The 24,115-nt window shown below is 47.9% G+C and overlaps 1 protein-coding gene across 15 annotated transcripts in view; it reads left to right on the top strand.

Annotated features, from left to right (window-relative positions):
- The window catches only part of TSPOAP1 (TSPO associated protein 1), a 233,618-nt gene that overhangs the window by 49,050 nt on the left and 160,453 nt on the right, over positions 1 to 24,115 (top strand). For 14 of the 15 annotated variants that reach the window (XR_012155490.1, XR_012155492.1, XR_012155491.1 and 11 more), the window contains 2 exons: positions 18,203 to 18,310; positions 20,746 to 20,829. Coding sequence is in view for 12 of the 15 variants with exons in the window: in XM_073316129.1 (XP_073172230.1) it covers positions 18,203 to 18,310; positions 20,746 to 20,829 (192 nt within the window). In the remaining 3 variants the exon portion in view is untranslated. Of the gene's footprint in view, positions 1 to 8,640; positions 8,735 to 18,202; positions 18,311 to 20,745; positions 20,830 to 24,115 lie in introns of those variants that run through there. The other variant, XM_073316139.1, reaches the window with a different exon arrangement.

Here is a 24,115-nt window from a genome sequence, read left to right as displayed (position 1 = left end):
TTTAATTCTGCAATCAATTCCTTTTTATCTGTCAAGATGAGGTCTAATATAGAATTCCCCCTTTTTGGATCCAGCACTTTTTGAGTAAATTGTCATCTATAATGTTTAGTCATTGGTCAATTTTAGTCAGCATGAGACCTCCAGCACATGTCACGGAGACTGAAGTCCCCCATGATAACACTGTTTTCTCCCCTACACATTATAGATAGGTGCTTAAGGAGATTTTTGTCCTATTCCCTAGTATGATTTGGTGGTCTGTAGCAGGCATCAACTACTGTTCCATCTTGTTCTTTATTTGTTAGGACTTTGATCCATAAGCATTCAAGATCATTTGTTTTCAAATTGTCAATGACTGGGAAATGGGTAATGCCACTTTTGACATGCAGTGTCTCTCCCCTGCCTCTTTTGGCCACTCTGCAGAAGACTACTGAATGTTTTATAATAGTTAGTAAAATATTGACTAACTTTTGCAGAGCAAACATTAAGACTGAGAATCTAAATATATTTTTGCCTCCCCATAGACTCACACAGTCCCCCAAAATTTCAAGCATCACACAAATGTACGTACACACATATGTACCCTCTTAATGTTTCAGAGACAGGCTGCTTCTCAAATAAAGGCTTTTTGTCAGTTGCTGTCATGTGCTGGGACCATCTGTGATAGTGATGGATATCTGTTTAAATGACTATTAAATGGGGTGCAATGTCCCAACAATTTAGCTCAACAAAGAAAAGCCAGTGGAACGGCCCAGCTCCTCCAGCTGTGTCTGTTCTCCCAAGCTGCCTCCCTGCCTCACCAGTGCCCCTGGGCAGCTGCTCAGCCTAGAGAATGTTATATCCCTATTCTTGCCACTCTGTGTACTCCATTTCCCCATTCCCTTACCGAATGCAGCCAGGACCCAGAAGGCAGGCTATGGGAATTGCCTTTGTCCCAGAACAGGTACCGTTTTCTCCCCAAATGCCTATCACAAGAGGTCATCTTCTCCTCAAGATGCACTGCAGTGGCTTCAGCTCACCTTATCGCTCCATTTGTGCTGTGTCTGCACTGCAGATGATACACTGCTGTAGTGCTCTGGTGTAGACACTTACTACAGGGATGGAAGGCATTTCATAAATCCCCTCTCTGAGAGGCGGTCAATGAAAGAATTCTTCTGCCGACCTAACTGCCTCTTTAGTGGAGGCTAGGTCGACCAAACTACATCACACAGGGCATGACATTTTTCACAGCTCTGAGCAATGTAGGTAGATCAAGCTGAGTTTTAGGTGTTGATCAGACCATCTGTAATTTGGTCAAGAATTTATATTGAAGAAAGTGGTGCCTTAGTCTGATACTCAGTGAGAGTGAAACTGGGAGCTGCCGTCTTGACTTGGCACCATGAAGTTACTGCCTTAGATTTCTCCTACTCTCTATGCTAAGCACACCCATCTCAGCCAGACACACCTATCTTTATCCATCACAGCCCACATGTGTCTGTCAGGTTCCTTTAATATGCCTGGATGGTTATCTCATAGGTAATGCTCCCTGGGGCTGTCCCCAGACTCATTCACTATGCGGCTAATATGTCCGTCTGTTTCACATTTGCATCTTACCACTCTCCGTAATATTCTCTACCTTGCTTCCTTCATGCCCGCATTTGGAATGAGGGGCTAGGAGATGGTGGAACAGGGGGAGAGTTGCATCCAAATTTGCCTAGAAAATGGAGTTTGCAGCTCTGCTAAGGGGGCAGCTTCCCTTTCTGGACAGGTTCCTGTGGTGCCCCCGAGGGGAGCTCATTTCCTCTCCAGCCCTGCATGTCTTCCCTGCTGCTTCCATTTCTCCTCGTGCATTTCCGAGGTCAAACACCTGTTCTACCTCCCTCTTCCCAGCACTGCTGCCTTCCCCCAAATACATTCTAAAAAGCCATGGAAATACCCACACAAAGAAACTAGGTAACTTGGAGTTAAAGTTGCTGAACTGGGTTTCCTATCACCACAGCCACTAAAATCAGAGGACATTGCCAGCTACACCACCGCTCTACCTCTCCTACCACAGCTCACCACTGTGGTCAGATGTTGGCTGCGTGTGTTTATTGAGTATTCTCTCCCAGCTCCTCACAGGCAGCAGAGACAGCAAACCTCAATTAAACTGCCCAATAAATCCACAGACTCAGTTTTCAGTGAAGGCGCCTGGCCAGGTTTATTGTTGGCGAAGCACGGTAATAGCCCCTGGCAGACTCTACGAGGATACGAAGACATGTATGCTCATGACAATGGACGCAGCTCAGTGAATGGCAGGACTTTCCATTCCCTCCTTGGCTGGACAAAGATACTCCTTCTGAGATACATCTTTATACCCTGATAAAACAAGTTAGTACTGGCCCTTTGACATAGTTACTGCCCCCAGATGTCACTAGTTATTACCCATCACTGTGTACATGTTGGTTTGATTAAAACATTTCTATTACGTACTGTCATCGTGACCTTATCTTTAGGAGGGGTCAATATGTTCCTGTTATCCTTGGGGAATGTTTTTGTACCATAAAATCATAGAATAATAGAATATCAGGGTTGGCAGGGACCTCAGGAGGTCATCTAGTCCAACCCCCTGCTCAAAGCAGGACCAATCCCCAATTAAATCATCCCAGCCAGGGCTTTGTCAAGCCTGACCTTAAAAACTTCTAAGGAAGGAGATTCCACCACCTCCCAAGGTAACGCATTCCAGTGCTTCACCACCATCCTAGTAAAAAAGTTTTTCCTAATATCCAACCTAAACCTCCCCCACTGCAACTTGAGACCATTACTCCTCGTTCTGTCATCTCCTACCACTGAGAACAGTCTAGATCCATCCTCTTTGGAACCACCTTTCAGGTAGTTGAAAGCAGCTATCAAATCCCTCCTCATTCTTCTCTTCCTTAGACTAAACAATCCCAGTTCCCTCAGCCTCTCCTCATAAGTCATGTGTTCCAGTCCCTTAATCATTTCTGTTGTCCTCTGCTGGACGTTTTCCAATTTTTCCACATCCTTCTTGTAGTGTGGGGCCCAAAACTGGACAAAGTACTCCAGATGAGGCCTCACCAGTGTCGAATAGATGGGAATGATCACGTCCTTCGATCTGCTGGCAATGCCCCTACTTATACATCCCAAAATGCCATTGGCCTTCTTGGCAACAAGGGCACACTGTTGACTCATATCCAGCTTCTCGTCCACTGAAACCCCTAGGTCCTTTTCTGCAGAACTGTTGCCTAGCCATTCAGTCCCTAGTCTGTAGTGGTGCATGGGATTCTTCCATCCGAAGTGCAGGACTCTGCACTTGTCCTTGTTGAACCTCATCAGATTTCTTTTGGCCCAATCCTCTAATTTGTCTAGGGCCCTCTGTATCCTATCCCTACCCTCCAGTGTATCTACCTCTCCTCCCAGTTTAGTGTCATCTGCAAACTTGCTGAGGGTGCAATCCACGCCATCCTCCAGATCATTTATGAAGATATTGAACAAAACCGGCCCCAGGACCGACCCTTGGGGCACTCCACTTGATACCGGCTGCCAACTAGACATGGAGCCATTGATCACTACCCATTGAGCCCAACAATCTAGCCAGCTTTCTATCCATCTGAAAGTCCATTCATCCAGCCCATACTTCTTTAACTTTCTGGCAAGAATACTGTGGGAGACCGTGTCAAAAGCGTCCACTGCTTTCACTTCAGCCACAGAACCAGTTATCTCGTCATAGAAGGCAATTAGATTAGTCAGGCATGACTTTCCCTTGGTGAATCCATGCTGACTGTTCCTGATCACTTTCCTCTCCTCTAAGTGATTCCGAATTGATTCCTTGAGGACCTGCTCCATGATTTTTCCAGGGACTGAGGTGAAGCTGACTGGCCTGTAGTTCCCAAGATCCTCCTCCTTCCCTTTTTTAAAGATGGGCACTACATTATCCTTTTTTCAGTCGTCCGGGACCTCCCCCGATCGCCATGAGTTTTCAAAGATAATGGCCAATGGCTCTGCAATCACATCCGCCAACTCCTTTAGCACTCTCGGATGTAGTGCATCCGGCCCCATGGACTTGTGCTCGTCCAGCTTTTCTAAATAGTCCCGAACCACTTCTTTCTCCACAGAGGGCTGGTCAACTCCTCCCCATGCTGTGCTGCCCAGTGCAGTAATCTGGGAGCTGACCTTCCCGTGAAGACAGAGGCAAAAAAAGCATTGAGTACATTAGCTTTTTCCACATTCTCTGTCACCAGGTTGCCTCCCTCATTCAGTAAGGGGCCCACACTTTCCTTAACTTCCTTCTTGTTGTTAACATACCTGAAGAAACCCTTCTTGTTACTCTTAACATCTCTTGCTAGCTGCAACTCCAAGTGTGATGTGGCCTTCCTGATTTCACTCCTGCATGCCCGAGCAATATTTTTATACTCTTCCCTGGTCATTTGTCCAATCTTCCACTTCTTGTAAGCTTCTTTTTTGTGTTTAAAATCAGCAAGGATTTCACTGTTAAGCCAAGCTGGTCGCCTGTGATGTTTACTATTCTTTCTACACTTCGGTATGGTTTGTACCTGTAACCTCAATAAGGATTCTTTAAAATACAGCCAGCTCTCCTGGACTCCTTTCCCCCTCATGTTATTCTCCCAGGGGATCCTGCCCATCAGTTCCTTGAGGGAGCCAAAATGTGCTTTTCTGATGTCCCGGGTCTGTATTCTGCTGCTCTCCTTTCTTCCCTGTGTCAGGATCCTAAACTCGACCAGCTCATGGTCACTGCCTCCCAGTTTCCCATCCACTTTTGCTTCCCCTACTAATTCTTCCCGGTTTGTGAGCAGCAGGTCAAGAAGAGCTCTGCCTCTAGTTGGTTCCTCCAGCACTTGCACCAGGAAATTGTCCCCTACCCTTTCCAAAAACTTCCTGGATTGTCTGTGCACCGCTGTATTGCTCTCCCAGCAGATATCAGGGTGATTGAAGTCTCCCATGAGAACCAGGGCCTGCGATCTAGTAACTTCTGTGAGTTGCCGGAAGAAAGCCTTGTCCACCTCATCCCCCTGGTCCGGTGGTGTATAGCAGACTCCCACCACGACATCACCCTTGTTGCTCACACTTCTAAACTTAATCCAGAGACTCTCAGGTTTTTCTGCAGTTTCATACTGGAGCTCTGAGCAGTCATACTGCTCCCTTACATACAATGCAACCCCCCACCCTTTCTGCCCTGCCTGTCCTTCCTGAACAGTTTATATCCATCCATGACAATACTCCAGTCATGTGAGTTATCCCACCAAGTCTCTCTTATTCCAGTCACATCATAATTCCTTGACTGTGCCAGGACTTTCAGTTCTCCCTGCTTGTTTCCCAGGCTTCTTGCATTTGTGTATAGGCACTTGAGATAACTTGCTGTTTGTCCTGCTTTCTTAGTATGAGGCAGGAGCCCTCCCCTCTTGTGCTCTCCTGCTCGTGCTTCCTCCCGGTATCCCACGTCCCGACTTACCTCAGGGCTTTGGTCTCCTTCCCCCGGTGAACCTAGTTGAAAGCCCTCTTCACTAGGTTAGCCAGCCTGCTTGTGAAGATGCTCTTCCCTCTCTTCATTAGGTGGAGCCCATCTCTGCCTAGCACTCCTCCTTCTTGGAACACCATCCCATGGTCAAAGAATCCAAAGCCTTCTCTCTGACACCACCTGCGTAGCCATTCATTGACTTCCATGATTCGACGGTCTCTACCCAGACCTTTTCCTTCAACAGGGAGGATGGACGATAACACCACTTGCGCCTCAAACTCCTTTATCCTTCTTCCCAGGGCCACGTAGTCTGCAGTGATCCGCTCAAGGTCATTCTTGGCAGTATCATTGGTGCCCACGTGGAGAAGCAGGAAGGGGTAGCGATCCGAGGGCTTGATGAGTCTCAGCAGTCTCTCCGTCACATCGTGAATCCTAGCTCCTGGCAAGTAGCAGACCATCCTTAATATTGGGATGTTCTGATACCCCTTGATATCGGGATGTGTTTGCATGAGCACTCTGTGACTAGCACTTCTTAGGAATGTGTATTTCTGCAATATCAGCCCTGTTCTTGCCAGATTCTGTGAGCAGGTCCTGCCTCATACCAGGCCTTTGATACAAGGGCTTATGTCTCAGGCTCTCTTCCTACTACATTCCCCCACTTTTTGGTTTTTTTTTTATGGGGAGGATGTTTACCCATCATTCCCGAAAAGCATCATGTGTGGACTGAAGATCACCCAATGGGCTAAACACTTTTATGTGGCCACCTTACTTTACCATCCACACATTCATGCCCCATCTCTCCCTGAGTTTCCAGATTTCCTTATATGACTGATGGACGGATTTTATTTTCCAATCATTTGTCGTCTCTTATGGTGGGCCTGACAATGTTAGGCCTGGGACTTTGATTGAGGAATGTAGTTTTATGATTGAACCTTGGAGGCACTACCAGATAATTAATATATATGAATAATATGGATATGATGTATACTTTTGTAGTGTATATGGGTATATATGTGTACGTGGACGGCAGGTGGAGCCCGCATTTGGGGAGGCTAGCCCCTCGCTCCGTCCCTTCCACCTGCACCCTCCCCATGGCCAGAGCCCTGAGACCCCCTGTTCCCCACGTGACCGGAGCCACAAGCCCTCCCGCCCACGCCCAGAGCACACACCCCTGGCCACAGGAGCCCTGAGCACTCCCTGCCTTGGCTGGAGATGCCCTGGGCTGGCTGCAGCCCAGAGTGTGCCCCCACTTGGCTGGCCGAAGCCCCAAGCCCCACCCCAGGAGCCCCAGGATGGCTGAAGCTGCACCATGCCTCCACTCCTTGGACCCAACCCACCCAGAGGAAAAGTTTCTGTTACTTAGAAGATGCTTTTGATATGGCCCATGCAGGTTCTGGGGCGGCTGAAGAGCCTTTTATGTGCCTCCTCAGCCACCCTGGAACCTGCATGGGGCATAATAAAACAAAAACGTCACCACCAAAGCCTGCAACTGGAGGTCTGGTGGTCGCAGCCATGGCAGTGCCGGGGCAGGCAGCCTCCTCTGGCCTATTATACCCACTGCCCATGTATGTGTACATATGACACCATCTTATATTGAAGCATAACATGAAACATGGTGGTGTAGTTTGGCCCTTTTACTTTGGTGCTGCAGATAGCAATACACTCCTTTTATTACCTGTAGGATTATTGGTAGCAGGCTGAGTGTTTTGAGGAATTGTTTTCGCGTGTTCCACAGTGCTATGTATATGAGAAGTAAAACAAATTTGGAATAGTGACATTACAAATGAGGCCTTTAGATATAAATTTTCATGTTTAGTTAGTAACTAACACAGTCCTAACTAAAAACCGATCATCAGCAGACACCAAACTCCCTTTCCACTCCGCCCTACCCAACTCCTCCCAACCTGAACCCCAGATGCGGAATTTCCCAGACACAAACCAACCACCCCAGGCTTTATTCTCTCCAGGAAATGTAGCAGGGCAGCTGAAGTGGGAGTCTGGGTTGTGTGACAGCTGAATGAGTTCAAGAGAAGAGAGTAGGTTACAAAGCATAAGGCGAGTGGCACTGCAAAGCGGGTGGGCCATGGAAGGGGGCTTTGTTGGGAAGGGTGAAAGTGCTGAATCCATGGACAGCATTTCTGCAGTGGAACGGGGGCAGGGCCAGGGGAAGGGGCTGCGATGGGTGGGGCCTGCCAGCCGTTGAGAAGTTCCCTCTGGTTTGTGTGTTGGTGGGACACTGTCCTTGGACCTTTGGGCTCAGCCAGCGTGGCTGCTGGAGACTCGGGCAGAAGCAGGAAGGGCTACAAATCCCTTGGCAGAGCCTGTCCCCCTGCCATTCCCACCCAGGCCCGCAGACCCCGGAGAAGGCTCGGGGTGTGGAACGGGCCCCACTCGCCCCTCCGGCACCAGGCCTCTGCTTCCCAGGCACAGCTGGGGGGTCACTTCCAGACTGTGCGCCCGGGGCTCGGGGAGCCGGAGCCAGTCGCTGCCCTGGGCTGTGCGCTGCTCCTGGGCGGCTGGGCACCGCGGCCTGAGCTGGGCCCCGGCAGCCGCGCAGCCCCCGCGGCCGAGCCGAGGCGGCCGGGGCAGGGGCGCTCTGCTCCCGCCGCTGGCAACGGGGCCGCGCCGCGCCCGCGGCCAGCGCCCCCCGCCGGGCCAGTGGTACGGCCCGCTCAGTCCGCTGCGCCGGCCCGCAGCGCTCCGCCGCCGGGCAGGACGCGGCTCCCGACCCGCTCCCGGCGGCTCCGGACCCAGGTAGGCGCGGAGCCCTCTCCGGGGCCACAGGGGCGGGCTGGGGGAGCGGTGCCCGGGCCCTCGGGGCTGGAGCAGGTGGTTCTTGGCCCGGCCCGCGCCCGCTTCCTGCGGGCTCTGTGCGCTCAGCTCCGCTGCCGGGGCCTGGCCCGAGCGGCCCCCGCGAGTTCCCGGGCACCAGGCGCTCGCCGCCCCGCAGCGCCGCTCGGCCCCCTCCCGAAACAGCCTCCGCCGCCGGCTGCTGCCCTGGGGCTGCTCCCCCTCCTCTCCCGGCAGCGCCTTGCCCCCACCCGCGCCCTGCTCGCCGGGCAGATTTGAACAGCATCACTGCGCCGTTGGGGTGTCTGCACAGGAGGGATAAAATCAGGACCCGCCAAAGGCCATCCTGCCGGAGCCTGCTGCCTTCCCGCAGGCTGCTGCCCTGCGAAGTATTAGTTCCCCAGCTCGGTTTCTGTCTGATGAGAATAAAGGCCCCAGGCTAGGATGGAGGGATTCATAGATGTATCCCTTCCGAGGCCAGCTGGGACCACGGTGAGCATCTAGTCTGGCCGCCTCTGTGACACAGGCCGGAGACCTGCCCAGACAGAATTCTCTAGGGTTTACTTTTTAGAAAAAAAATCCCATCTTGATTTAAAAACGGCCAGTGATTGAGAATCCACCAAGACCCTTGTTAAGTTGTTCCAATGTTGATTTCTCTCACTGTTAAACGTGTATGCCAGATTTCCAGTCTGAATTTGCCAAACTTCCAGCCATTGGACCATGTAGATGACATGGAAGAAGCTGAAGTACTCACAATGCTTTTTTTGCCTCAGTCTTCACTGACAAGGTCAGCTCCCAGACTGCTGCACTGGGCAGCACAGTATGGGGAGGAGGTGAGCCTCCCTCAGTGGTGAAAGAATAGGTTAAGGGCTATTTAGAAAATCTGGACACGCACAAGTCCATCGGGTTGGATGCAATGTATCTGAAGGTGCTGAGGGAGTTGGCTGATGTGATTGCAGAGCCATTGGCCGTTATCTTTGAAAATTTGTGATGATCAGGGGAGGTGCCAGATGATTGGAAAAAGGCAAATGGAGTGCCCATCTTTTAAAAAGGGAAAAAGAACAATCCAGGGAACTACAGACCCGTCAGCCTCACCTCAGTCCGCAGAAAAATCATGGAGCAGGTCCTCAAGGAATCCACTTTGAAGCACTTGGAGGAGAGGAAGGTGATCAGGAACAGTCAACATGGATTCACCAAGGGCAAGTCATGCCTGACCAACCTGATTGCCTTCTATGATGAGATAACTAGCTCTGTGGATATGGGGAAAGCGGTGGACATGACATACCTTGATTTTAGCAAAGCTTTTGATACTGTCTCCCACAGTATTCTTGCCAGCAAGTTAAAGAAATATGGTTGGGACTGTAAGGTGGATAGAAAGTTGGCTAGATCAGTGGGCTCAACAGGTAGTGATCAACGGCTCTATCTCTAATTGGCAGCCGGTATCAAGTGGAGTGCCCCAGGGGTCTGTCCTTGGGCCGGTTTTGTTCAACATCTTCATTAATGATCTGGAGGATGGCATGGATTTCACCCTGTCAAGGTTCCTCCCCCACTCTGAACTCTAGGGTACAGATGTGGGGACCTGCATGAAAACCTCCTAAGCTTACTTTCACCAGCTTAGGTTAAAATTTCCCCAAGGTACAAAATACTTTTATCCTTTGACCCTGGATCTCCACTGCCACCACCAAACTCTAACTGGGTTTACTGAGAAACGTAGTTTGGACATGTCTTTCCCCCCAAAATCCTCCCAACCCTTGCTCCCCACTTCCTGGGGAAGGTTTGGTAAAAATCCTCACCCATTTGCATAGGTGACCACGGACCCAAGCCCTTGGATCTGAGAACAATGAAAAAGCATTCAGTTTTCTTACAAGATGATTTTTAATAGAAGTAAAGGAATCCCCTCTGTAAAATCAGGATGGTAGATACCTTACAGGGTAATTAGATTCAAAACATAGAGAATCCCTCTAGGCAAAACCTTAAGTTACAAAAAAGACACACAGACAGGAATAGTCATTCTATTCAGCACAGTTCTTTTCTCAGCCATTTAAAGAAATCATAATCTAACACATACCTAGCTAGATTACTTACTAAAAGTTCTAAGACTCCATTCCTGTTCTATCCCCGGCAAAAGCAGCATACAGACAGACACAGACCCTTTGTTTCTCTCCCTCCTCCCAGCTTTTGAAAGTATCTTGTCTCCTCATTGGTCATTTTGGTCAGGTGCCAGCGAGGTTACTTTTAGCTTCTTAACCCTTTACAGGTGAGAGGATTTTTCCTCTGGCCAGGAGGGATTTTAAAGGGGTTTACCCTTCCCTTTATATTTATGACACACCCTCAGCAAGTTTGTGATGACACTAAGCTGGGGGAGAGGTAGATGCGCTGGAGGGTAGGGATAGGGTCCAGAGTGACCTAAACAAATTGGAGGATTGGACCAAAAGAAATCTGATGAGGTTCAACAAGGACAAGTGCAGAGTCCTGCACTTAGGACAGAAGAATCCCAGGCACCGCTACACACTGGGGACCGACTGGCTAAGCGGCAGTTCTGCAGAAAAGGACCTGGGGGTTACAGTGGACGAGGAGCTGGATATGAGTCAACAGTGTGCCCTTGTTGCCAGGAAGGCCAACGGCATATTGGGCTGCATTAGTAGGGGTATTGGCAGCAGATCAAGGGAAATAATTATTCCCCTCTATTCGGCACTGATGAAGCCATATCTGGAGTATTGTGTCCAGTTTTGGGCCCTCCACTAAAGAAAGGATGTGGACAGACTGGAGAGAGTCCAGTGGAGGGCAACAAAAATGATTAGGGGGCTGCAGCACATGACTTATGAGGAGAGGCTGAGGGAACTGGGGTTATTTAGTCTGCAGAAGAGAAGAGTGAGGGGGGATTTGATAGCAGCCTTCAACTACCTGAAGGCGGGTTCCAAAGAGGATGGAGCTTGGCTGTTCTCAGTGGTAGCAGCTGACAGAACAAGGAGCAATGGTCTCAAGTTGCAGTGTGGGAGGTTGGAGTTGGATATTAGAAAAAACTTTTTCACTAGGAGGATGGTGAAGCACTGGAATGGGTTACCTAGGGAGGTGGTGGAGTCTCCTTCCTTAGAGGTTTTTAAGGTCAGGCTTGACAAAGCCCTGGCTGGGATGATTTAGTTGGTATTGGTCCTGCTTTGAGCAGGGGGTTGGACTAGATGAGCTCCTGAGGTCTCTTCCAACCCTAATCTTCCATGATTCTATGTTAGACCTGTCTCTGCTAGACTGGAGAGCCCAGTATCAAATATCTGTTCCCCAAGTAGGTATTTATAGACCATGGGTGGCCAACCTGAGTCTGAGAAGGAGCCAGAGTTTACCAATGTACATAGTCAGCGACTTCGTGGCTACTCTGGGGCTGGAGCACCCATGGGGAAAAATTGGTGGGTGTTCTGCACCCACCGGCAGCTCCCCGCCCCCCCGCCCCAGCTCACCTCTGCCTCCTCCCATGAGTGCAACGCCGTGTCCTGCTTCTCTCCCCTCCCTCCTAGCACTTGTGCCATGAAATCGCTGTTTCGCGTGGCAAGTGCTAGGAGGGAGGAGGAGGAACGCGGCATGCTTGGGGAAGAGGCGGGGCCAGGGCAGGCATTTGGGGAGGGTCCAATAGGGGCAGGGAGGGGGCAGAGTTGGGGTGGGGCCAGGGGGGGCACGAGCACCCACCAGCGCCAAGGAAAGTTGGTGCCTGTGCCAATGTACATTACTAAAGAGCCACAGTCAAAGTCAGCAGCCCCGCAACTGCTCCCCATCCCCTGCTCCCAGCGCCTCCCGCCCACCCCGCCAGTCAGCATCTCCCTCTCCTTCCCCACACCTCCCGATCAGCTGTTCCATGGCATGCAGGAGGCTCTGGGGGAGAGGGGGAGGGGGAGGAGCGAGGGCACGGCAGGTTCAGGGGAGGGGGTGACAAGGGGTGGAGTGGGGGCAGGGCCTGTGGCAGAGCCAGGGGTTGAGCAGCTAGCCCCCCCGGCACATTGGAAAGTTGGCGCCTGTAGCTCCAGCCCCGGAGTCGGTGCCTAGGCAAGGAGCCGCGAATTAACTTCTGCAGAGCTTCCGGCACAACAGGTTGGCCACCCCCGTTACAGACTGTGATTACGCTGCCCCTTAGCGTTCTGTTTGCTAAGCTAAATCAATTGAGCTCCTTGAGCCTATCAATATAAAGCAGGCTTTCTAATCCTTCAATCATTCTGGTGGCTCTTGTCTGAACCCTCTTCAGTTTGTCAGCATTCTCCTGGGATTAGGTTGTGACCTGTGTGGAAGCAGATGTTCTTTTTCAGCCCTCTTTCAGCCATTGGTGAATGCCGTTGCCATTAGCTGCCATTCAGCTAATGTGCTCTTGGGTGGTGCAGGCATGTATAGCACCTGTGTGAAACTAACAGGGAAAGGGGCTCGCGTAACTTCCTTAGAAGCTCTTTTGTCTGAGTACATTACATCTGGCCCAATTTCTCCCTTAAATGATGCTCCAGTTCCATTTGTTTAGTGCTTTTATTTTATTTTGGGTTTTCCTTCCATTGCATCAGACAGCAAACAGTCTCCAACAGAAATTCAGCTAAGTTGCTCAAGAAATCCAGCCAGACACAAACCGGAGTTGAGGGAAGCCTGCAGACAGCTAGCAGAAAATTAACAAACTGAGATGTCAGTGTAAGCTGGAGACTCCAAGCGGTAGAGGGGAGGGTCAGTTGCAGAATCTGCAATGTGCCAAACACTCTCCCCCAGCTACTGCTTGGAGTCAGAAATACTAGGAAATGTTACATGACTGTGAAAGGATGTTGTGAAGGCCGAAAATATAACTGGGTTCAAAAAATAAATAGGTAAGTTAATGGAGGATAGGTCCATCAGTGGCTATTAGACAGAATGGTCAGAGATGCAACCTCATGCTCCAAGTGTCCCTAAATCCCCCGTCTGCCAGAAGCTGGGGGTATATGGCTGGGGATCGATCACTCAGAATTGGCCCGTTCTGTTCATTCCATCTGAAGCATCTTGTACCCTTGCCAGAGTCAGTATATTAGGGTAGCTGTAGCACTTTTACATGCAAGATTGATTCAACGTTTACAAAACTTGTCACGCGATAAAGAAATTCAATGCAGTTCGTCTTTCCGCCGGAACTTTAAGAGGGGACTGGATGACAGCGTATAAGCAGAGGTGGCGAGTTATATGGGCCCGTGGTGCCCGTGGTCCATCCGTATTCATGAAGGTGGGCCCAGCTCCACCGATGTTTAGGCCCTAGGCCCCGTGCTTTGGGGGACCCCGTGCCATTGGGCAGCAACATGGGGCACTCTCACCTCTGGGGCAGCGCCCCCCCCGTCCCTGGAGTCGCTGTGTGCTGCGGGGAGGCCCCAGCGCTGACCCAGCTCCCAGCCCCGGCCAATGGGAGCTGCAGGGGTGGGCCCCAGCGCTGCCTGGCCTCAGCTCCACAGCAGGGAGCGGGAGGGAGCCGCAGGCAGCGAGGGAGCAGCAGGAGCCTGCCACTGTGAGACAGACACACAGACGCAGCCGGGAGGTTGTGAGGACAGACAGATGGAGCCGTGGGCCGGGGAAAGGAGCAGTGATGGGCACTCCCGGGGCTGGCATAAAATACACAGTACAGAGAGTGCTTCCTGACGGGGCTATAGCAACGCCCCCCTGCAGAGCAGACTCGGGCTGCAGCTGGCTCTGTCCATCACTCCCCCCCGCCCCACAGAGACCCACACCACTCTCTGCCCCCCCCTCGAAAGACCCCCAATGGCCCCTGTGCCCCTGTCACCCCTTTCCAGAGAGTCCCCCACTTTGTGCCCCCAGAGACCGCTCCCCTCCCCCCTGCTCCCTAAAACCTCCCCCTTTGCCTTCCCCCTCCCCCCCAGCCCCTTGGCCGGAAGGCTCCCAGTCTATTGGTCAGTGCGGCCAATGGGAGCTGCACCTGAGGCAGGGGGCCTGCTTGCAGATGCAGACCTGCCTGGTCGTGCCTCCACAGCACGGAGAGGGGAAGTCACAGGTGAGCAAGCCCCAGTCATCATGACCACAGGCCCAGCAATTCTCTGGGTATTTAATTTCACTGAGGCAAGTAATTCAATCGACTCTTCCTTTCCAGACAGTTTGTGGTTTTTCTTGTAAGAAACCTTACAATTTCTTTGCAAAGAAGTCCATGTATAGTTTTTTCACTTGAGAAGTATATTTTCTGGTTGTTCATAAGCTCATTTATTTTGTTAACTCGGTTTCATAGGCAATTTTAAAAGTCACTTGAATTGTACCTGGTTTTTTCCATTGGTCCAAAACCACATGGAAGATGTGTAGATTTTTATTTCTGTGGGCCAAACCACCCTGTGTAGAAATGTAAATATCGGAGCTAGAAAATCTCTGCAAGGGTAAGGGTCCCTTCAAGAAGTTGTCCTCAAGTCATTCATTCTTCTGGGCAGTCCATTCTATTGTTCCCTCCTATAGTGATAGTGACAAGTGTTCCCACCCACAGGAGAGAGGCAGAAGCCTGGGTCAACCCTGCAGGGACTCTGCCTCTTCCCTTGCTCTCTGTCTGCTCTCTCTACCAGCCCCTTTGGTCTCCCTAGGATTGCCCCTACCATTACTCCCTCTGGGGCTTCTTTCTCTGGAGCTTCTTATGAAGTAAAGTCTGGCATTACAGGTTCTTATCTCTGAAATGTATTTAATTTTATGTATTTATTAAGTGTTAATTAAAGCACTATGGGAGTCCCCCTCAGCCCTCTGTATAAATTGATCCTCTTCTTTCCATATGTTTTGTCCATAGGGTTTTCTGCAGCCCTAGGGCAGCCAGCAATAACCCCTGTGCCTTTGCAATGGGGTGAGGGAAGGGAACCCTCTTTATGTGATTTGCAAGAAGTGTTATCCTTACTCAAGGTACCAAAAGTGTTTAAATGATATAAGTACCTTGTAAAATCCCAAAGCAAGCTCATTTTCATTTCTCATATAATCTCATATACAGTAGACCAGGGGTAGGCAACCTATGGCACGTGTGCCAAAGGCAGCAAGCGAGCTGATGTTCAGTCGCACTCACACTGCCTGAGTCCTGGCCACTGGTCTGGGGGGCTCTGCATTTTAATTTAATTTCAAATGAAGCTTCTTAAACATTTTAAAAACCTTATTTACTTTACATACAACAATAGTTTAGTTATATAATATAGACTTATAGAAAGAGACCTTCTAAAAACGTTAAAATGTATGACTGGCATGCGAAACCTTCAATTAGAGTGAATAAATGAAGACTCGGCACACCACTTCTGAAAGGTTGCTGACCCCTGCAGTATACACATATTTTTCATTAATTATATGAGTTGAATTTATTATTATTATTGTTGTTATTATTAGCTAGATTACTGGGGGTTTTTTTGTGTGTGGCAAAATGTGTGCTATTTTATGGGTTGAATGATTGAATGACATAATACCCCCCCACCCCCAATGTCCGTCAGCAAGTCCGGTAATTCTGTCAAGTGTTTGTCGCACAACATGGTGGTGCCTACCCCTGCCTTGTGCTTTAGGGGGTCACGGGGTCCAGGGTGGCCTGGGGAGTTAGCGGGGGGCCTGACCTGGCCCCAGCCCCAGCCCCAGCTCGCTCCACCTCGCTGGCTCCCGGCATTGCTCTGCTCTACCTCACTGGCTCCCGGCATTGCTCAGGGGCGGGGGCTTCAGGGAAGAGGTGGAGTGGGGGTGGAGTGGGAAGACGCGGGGCGGAACAGGGTTGCTTGCTGCTGTCAGCACCAGGCACCCCGCTAACCCCCAGGCCACCCTGGACCCCGCATCCCCCTGAAGCGCAGGGCCCCCCAAAGCACAGGGCCCGGGGCGGTTGCCCTGGTCTGTCCTATGGATGGGACGGATCCATTTGGGCACCACCAAAAATTATACAAACCTGCCGCTCGTGCGTATAAGTACTTACATGGGGAGAAGATTTCTAATAGCAGATTGCTCTTTAGTCTGGAAGACAAAGGCAGAATGAGATCCAGTGCTTGGAAGTTGAAGTAGACAAATTCAAACTAGAATTAAGGTGCATATTTTTAACAGTGAGGAGAATTAACCATTGGAACAGATTACCAAGGGATGTGGTGAAGTTGCTGTGTTTTAGAGCCTTTAAATCAAAATTAATGTCTTTCTAAAGCAGTGGTCTCCAACCTTTTTATGCATATGATTACTTTTTGAATTTAAGTGCAATCCAGGATCTACCCTACCCCTTCCCCGAGGCCCCGCCCCTTCTCTGAGGCCCTGACCCACTCATCCGCTCTTTCCTCCGTTGCTCGCTCTCCCTCACCCACTTTCATCGGGCTGGGGCAGGGGGTTGGGGTTCGGGAGGGGATACGGACTCTGGGCTGGGGCTGAGGGGTTCGGAGTGTGGGAGGGGGCTTCAGGCTGAGCCTGGGAAAGGGAGTTGGGTGCAGGAGGGGCTGAGGGGGTGCAAGCTCTGAGAGGGAGTTTGGGTATAGGAGGGGGCTCCAGGCTGGGCCAGAGTGTTGGAGTGCAGGAGGGGGTATGGGGTACTGGCTCCAGGAGGGGGCTGGGGTTGGTGTGTGGGCTCCCGCTGGGGGGCAGTTACCTCGGGCGGCTCTTGGTTGGTGGCTCAGCGGGGCTAAAGTGGCTCCCTGCTGCCCTGGCCCCACGCTGCTCCCAGAAACGGCGAGCACGCCCCCGCAGCCTGTGTGTGTGTGGGATGGTGGGCAGGGGTCTCCGTGCGCTGCTTCTGTCTGCAAGCACTGCCCCCCGCAGCTCCCATTGGCCACAGTTCCCCGTTCCCGGCAGCGCTGCTGCGCCACCGGATTTTTAGCGGCCAGAGATTGCAATCAACTGGGAGAGTCTCCAGGATCGACTAGTCCATCATGATCGATTGGTTGGTGACCACTGTTCTAAACTATATGCTGTAGCTCAGACAGAAATTACAGGTTTGATGCAGGAATCACAAGGTCTCTTGCCTGGGTTACACAGGATGTCTGCTCAGAGCTGATCATAATGCCCCATTTTAAAACGTAGCCCTAACTATGGAGTGGCTATGCGGTGTTTCCATAATTATCTATTATACCTGGTAGAGTGAGCTGATGGTGGTTCCACAATTAAAGGAATAGACATAAAGCTCCTAGCCTGACTTCTTTAAGGCCCTTTCCTCAGGGCTTGTTTATTAGTCACCAAACGGTCACAAAACACAGAAAGCAAATCAACTGAAATACAGGGAATTCCCCAAGGCTTCCCGTGCTTTAGCTAGTCAGGAGAAGAGAAAGCACAGCTTATCCCATAGATGCAGCTATGTGACAGGAGGCTTAAAAATTAAGTGGAAAGGAGAGCACATTCTTGTATTAAATTCTGTAGCTATTTAGAGTAATTTCCATAGCACTGTATTAGTTTTATCCATATTAAATTATATGAGATTTTTCCGTGACGGTAACTCAATGAAAAAAGGTCAAACCTTGGCTGGGACAGAATGGATGGATGGAAGGAGAATGTGTATATTGAACTTTGCTGAGGACAGCAAAATACCAGACACCTTTCCTGCCCCACATTGGAATCTGCTGAGGACATACTTATTTTCTGGTGAGAAATGCCAAGACCCATAGCTGTCATTAGAAGGCCTCAGCCATCACAGCATCCACTAACACCTTACTGGGACATTGGGGTCAGCTGATTCAGAAGGAAAGGCTTCTTCTAGTGGATCACCAGCACCACAGCCTGCAGCACCTGGGTTTTTCTAGGAATTCTCTCATCCATGAAAAATCTCACAAAGCTCCAGGAAGGTGTGCAATGTGGTATAATAGAAACACTTATTTTCCTTTATTGACATCTCTAGCATGACTCATTCTGCTGGCTGATTTCAGAGAGAAAGAAAATGTTCTCCTGGGCTGTTAGCATCTATGTCTGTAGGTTAGACTGTGCTGGAAGCAAAGCTGTCCTTCCCTTGACAATCAGGTTGTGCTGTTACCCTGATTCTCTCTCATATCCCTCTGGGATCACTTTCTTCCCTTTCAGGTGGAGCCAGGAGTGCTACCTTTGGGACATGCCTCTGAGGAGTATGAAAACTTTCCTCCAAAAAGTGTGGTAGCAGATCCAGAGAGCAGTCAGCAAATACAGCAATTGGTGAGTTGCAGTCCCTTTCCACAGGCTCAAAAGGGGACTCCACCTGTGGGCCTTTCTCCCTCAGAGTGAAAGCAAGGCTTTCTTGGGATGAAATGCTACAACTGTTTCAGTTTTTACATCTCTGATTTCATATGTGGGATTTGGGGTAAAGTCTTCCAGGTGCTTGCTGGTCTCAGAGTGAGGTGCTGGGGAACTGGCCTGTGCCAAGAACCAGCTGCAGAACAGGTGGTCAAAGTGTGACGGGTTCCTGGGCTGCAACCTGGAACTGGGGTAAGCTGAGCACTCTGTCCTATCAGTCTGGGCTCCTTCTCACACTGTGATGCTGTGACAAGGTATACGCCTCTGGCAGGTTCTGCACTTAAACAGACATCCACAGTGTAAGTTTATTACCCAGTCTGCCACTTCTACAAAGGAAAGTGGATGTGCACCAGCCCTTGCACCCTGAGCAGATTTCCCAAGCACTTCAGCCAAAAGCCCTGTTTTAGGTAAAATATAAAACAGATTTATTAACTACAGACAGATAGATTTTAAGTGTACAGTAATAAGTAATACGTGTACAGATCAAAGTTGGTTACCTAAGAAATAAAAGGTTTCAGAGTAACAGCTGTGTTAGTCTGTATTCGCAAAAAGAAAAGGAGTACTTGTGGCACCTTAGAGACTAACCAATTTAATTGAGCATAAGCTTTCGTGAGCTACAGCTTACTTCATCACATCTGTAGCTCATGAAAGCTTATGCTCAATTAAATTGGTTAGTCTCTAAGGTGCCACAAGTACTCCTTTTCTTTTTAAGAAATAAAACAAATTTACAGTCTCAGTTCTATAAACTAAACAGGATTTGAATCAAGCAGTGTCTCATCCTGATAGATGGTAGAGTTCCTTAATATATAGGCTGGGATTCTCCTTTCCAGCCTGGGACCGCTTCCAGTCTTTGTCCTCCAGTGTGCTTTCAGGTGTTGAGCTGGGGGGTCAGGGGGGGAGTGATGATGTCACTTCTCTTTCATAGTTTCCTCCTTCTTGCTGGAAACATCTATGTTTGTGAGGTGGGTCAAGCAGCCTCCATTGTCTATGTACTATCTCTGAGAAGTCTCCATTGTATAGATTCCTGGGACAGTCCTTGTGGAATGTGTATTCCCTTTAATGGGCCATCAGTGCATCTGGCTCCTCCATTGTTGCACCTGAAAGGCTGGTTGTGGGTGTTCCCAACCTCGCAACATCTTTCAGTAACACACACATAGCAAAACTTCATAACTCCACATACAATGATAGCACATACAATCCAACAAGATATTAATGTTCAACAAATCAAGCCCTTTCAAATAACATAAGATAACATAAGAATGGCCATACTGGGTCAGATCAAAGGTCCATCTAGCCCAGTATCCTGTCTACTGACAGTGGCCAATGCTAGGTGCCCCAGAGGGAATGAACAGAGCATGTAATCATCAAGTGATCCATCCCGTCTCCATGATACCTCATAAGGCATACTTTGTACAAAACAGATCATAATTATATCAGCATGGTAAATATGGGGGTGCCAGGGTACTGCTTTAGAGCACAGAGTGTCACACAAGGGCATAGGCACTCATGACTTCCCTCATTCACCGATGCCCTGGATGTACACATTCCAAGGTGTTTTGATCACTGCTGGCTGAATGATATATATCAGATGAAGCAATCAACCACCTCAAAACTAATTGAAAGTGAAAAAAGGTGAACATCTGTTTTGCTTTTCTGGGCTTACACTTTTTCTAAAATGGAATAGGTACATCCTATCAGGGACATAGGAGAAATACCATGTAACTCATATGTCCCTTATGAGCTACCCCAACAAACCAGGCTTGTTCATAGGGTATTCCAAGTTTAACAGCCTGATAATGTTCATAGGTATCCAGAGGAGCCAAAAAAGGTAGCAAGTAGCTAGAGATGTCAACACATATTGAGCAAATTTGTGCTGGCTGTTAGTTACAGTCTGGATTTGAACCATAGCTGAGTTAATACCTTTTTTGCAGCTCAGGCTGATCCTTCTGCATAGCGCTAGCCCTTAGCCCTGTATTTTGCATGACAGAGTTTACAAAGCTCCCCACTTGTGCTAGATGTCATGCCATGTACTGCTTGTCATCAGCATGATTCAAGTGGGAAAGCAGAGAGCTATGTCCAGAACTGAAAAGGTGGGAGGAGGAAAGGGGCCCATAAAAATAGCTGGTTAGCTTATTGAGTTTTGTTTGGGCATTTCTTGTTGTCTTCTTAAGAGCTGTCGTTAACTTTTTTTCAAATAATTTTCACAAAGAGATTTTCATGTGGAAGAGAAAAAGCTTGTGTGGTGTTAGATCAGGTAAGCTGTTTTGAATTTCACGTGCACCATGAGACATCTCTGGGATGCTGGTCTCTGTTTGGTCCAGTGTTTCTTCATGGCTTCCTTTGCTTTTCTTGTGTAGGAATTTGAGCTCAGGAAAAAGCGTAAAACATGTGAAAACCTTGAACATGAAGTGAGGAAGAAGCACAAAAGATGCAAAGAATTGGTAAGCATTGTCTCTCTCTACAGCTGTGAGTTTGATGTTAGATGAATGGTTAGATTGCTTCATTCTTATTTGGGATTTTTTTCCTTGTTTAGCTAAAGTAATTTCTTTTCCGTCTCTTATTTCTCATTTCAACAAAATCACAAATGGGTTCCAACCTTTATAGCCTAAAGTTTAGTTCATTTAGTGTTTCAGCTGGTTGCAGACCAAATGTGTAGATTCTTCTGCATTAAATTAATCTTAATGTATGTAGTAGGGAAAAATAATTCCCTCCACTTGAAGGATTGTTGGGTGAAATTCCCCCTGTGTTATGCGGGGGTGTGGGTGTGTGTGTCTATGTGTGTCAGGTTAGAAGATATTAAAGGTCCCGACCAGTCTTAAAAATCAGTTGGGAGGAAAAATGTAATTAGAAAAATTTGAACGATGATTGGAATTGTTTAAGAATACTTCAAGAGAAGCCTAAAAAGCCACGGTCAAGGAAGAAGGCCGTATTGGTTAAAAATATGACCTGCTTCAGAGAGGAAGTGAAGGCAGCTATAATATACATATAATGTATATAAAAAACAAATGGAAGAAAGGGGAAGTTGACAGAAATGAATATAAATCCGTAGCAAGGAGTTGTAGAAAATTGATGAGGGAAAAAAGAGACACAAGGAAAAATCGATGGCCAGCAGAGATAAGGACAATAAGGAGTTTTTTCAAGTATATTAGGAACAAAAATAATCCTGACACTAGTATTGGTCCATTATAAGGTGGAAATCGTAGAATTATCAGTAATAATGCAGAGAAGACAAAAGTGTTCATTAAATATTTCTGTTCTGTATTTGGGAATAGTGATGATATTATCATATCATATAATGACACCTTTTTCATTCCATTTGTATCTCAAGAGGATGTTAAATAGCAGCTACTAAAGTTAGCCATTTTTAAATCAGCAGGTCCAGATAACTTGCGTCCAAGAGTTTTAAAAGAGCTGGCTCTGGGCCTTGCTGGACTATTAATGTTGATTTTCAATAAGTCTTGGAACACTGGGGAAGTTCCAGAAGACTGGAAGAAAGCTAAATGTGCCAGTATTTAAAAAGGGTAAATGTGATGATCTGGGTAATTATAGGACTGTCAATCTGACATCGATCCCAGGCAAGATAATGGAGTGGCTGTTATGGGAGTTGATTAATAAAGAATTAAAGGAGGGTACTCAAACTTATGCCAATCAACGTGATTTTATGTAAAATAGATCTTGTCAAACTAACTTGGTATCACTTTTTATATGTTATAGTGTTTTAACAGCAAATTAGCCTGGGGACAGTATGCAAAAAGCAAAAGTTATTACAATAAAACTTAAAGCTAAATCCAAGGTTATAAAATATTACAATATTTATAAGGATTAAAAAGGAGATATGCCATTAATCTGTATATGATCCCTGTGCCACTTGCCTTTTCCTTATATCAGTGGCTGACCATGCCATATCCAATTGCTTATTAATATTCTCTATTCTCCACCTGATTAGGGATTTCACATTTTTAAACTTAAATCTAATTTCTGATTAGAAGAGTGGCTGGAGTATTATTTGGGAGACCAAGGATCTTTCTAATAAATTTGTTTTGAATCACTTCCTGTCTCTGGGATCAGACTATCCCCACATTTCTGCTCCATACAAAATTTGAGTGCATACCTTAGCCTCAAACACTCGAAGGGCTGGTGCAATTAAGTTTCCCCCATGAGTGCACGTAAAATGTAACACCACTTGCATTGAATCTGAGATCTTCTCTTTTGTTACCTGAATATTCGTATGACGCAAACCATTTTGTGAGAACCAGATACCCAGGTAGGGGAAAAGAGCTAACTTGTTCAGTATATTGTCTATCAATCCTCCATTTATGCAACCACAGTCTCTGATGAAAGATACTTCTGTTAGCTTTGGAGTAATTTATTGAAAGGGCTTCCCGGTGACAGTACCAAACACATTCTTATTTGATTTACAAATATGTGCCTCCTATGGGGAGAAAATTGTATGCACCTTTTGTTGATCTAAAATCAGACTTTGAACTGATTGTTAGGGACCATCAGTGAGGCAAATTGGAGATTGCTGGAACAGATCCCTGATTACTACTTCTTTTAAGAGCTCTTCACAGACAAACAGTGGATAAACCTGGATGGGGGACTAACTGATTCTATCCCAGTTAGAAAGGAGGTTTGATGGGGGTGTCTAGTAGCCCCTTTTCTTTTTATCTTTTATGATGTGGTTTTAGCATTAAAAGGGGATCAGTATTTCCCCCCTAAAATCATGAATGCCCCTGTGTCTGTCATATGATATGCAGAGGATATGGTTCTATGGTCACAAATATCTTTAGCACTGAAGTGTTTATTACATGGATTTGGTATTTTTTTTGATGAGATTACTATTTTGGTTGATAAAGATAATAGTGTTGATGTTATATACTTAGGGCTTGTTTTCACGTACAGCACTACAGAGACACAACTGCACCAGTAAAGCTGCTCTGCTTTAGTGAGGATGTTTCTATGCCGACAGGAAAGCTGCTCACGTGGGTGTAGTTAATCCACCTCTGCGACAGGCGGTAGCCATGTTGATGTGCTGCCGACATAGTGCTGCCTACGTGGCGGGTTAGGTCAGCATAACTACATTGCTCAGTTGTGTGGATTTTTCACTAAGTGAAGTAGTTATACCAATATATGTCTGTCCTGCAGACCTGGCCATAGACATCTGTAAGGCATTTGACTTGGTACCACACGGCATTTTGATTACAAAAATTAGAAAAATATAAAATTAACATTCTGTTTGTAGTGTTGTTGTAGCCGTGTTTGTCCCAGGATATTAGAGACAAGGTGGGTGAGGGAATATATTTTATTGGACCAACTTCTATTGGTGAAAGAGACAAGCTTTCGAGCTACACAGAGCTCTTCCTCAGGTCTGGGGACGGTACTTGGAGCATCACAGCTAAAGGAAAGGTGGAACAGATGGTTTAGCGCAAGTCGTTAACACCTATTCTATGAGACCATTCATGGTGAAGTGGCCCGTTCACCTCTCTCCAGTCACAGGACAAAACAAGGGGTTAGTGGGTTACAGGTTGTTGCAATATGCCATAAAATTCAATATCTTTGAGTCTGTGATTTTTAGTGTCTAGTAAAGTTTTGAATTTAAGCTCCCAAGATCTTCTTTTGAAGATGTTGTTCATTTTTCCTTTGAGGGTGAGGACTGAGAGGTCAGATATAGAGTGATGGTGAAGTGTTCACCCACAGGTGACAGGGTGGTTTTTCTTGTATCATTTT

This window comes from Lepidochelys kempii, chromosome 17, assembly GCF_965140265.1.
Source record: "Lepidochelys kempii isolate rLepKem1 chromosome 17, rLepKem1.hap2, whole genome shotgun sequence".
Lineage (NCBI taxonomy): Eukaryota > Metazoa > Chordata > Testudines > Cheloniidae > Lepidochelys > Lepidochelys kempii.
The sequence above is the reverse complement of the archived record's forward strand: the minus strand, read 5'-3'. Positions and strand labels throughout refer to the sequence as shown.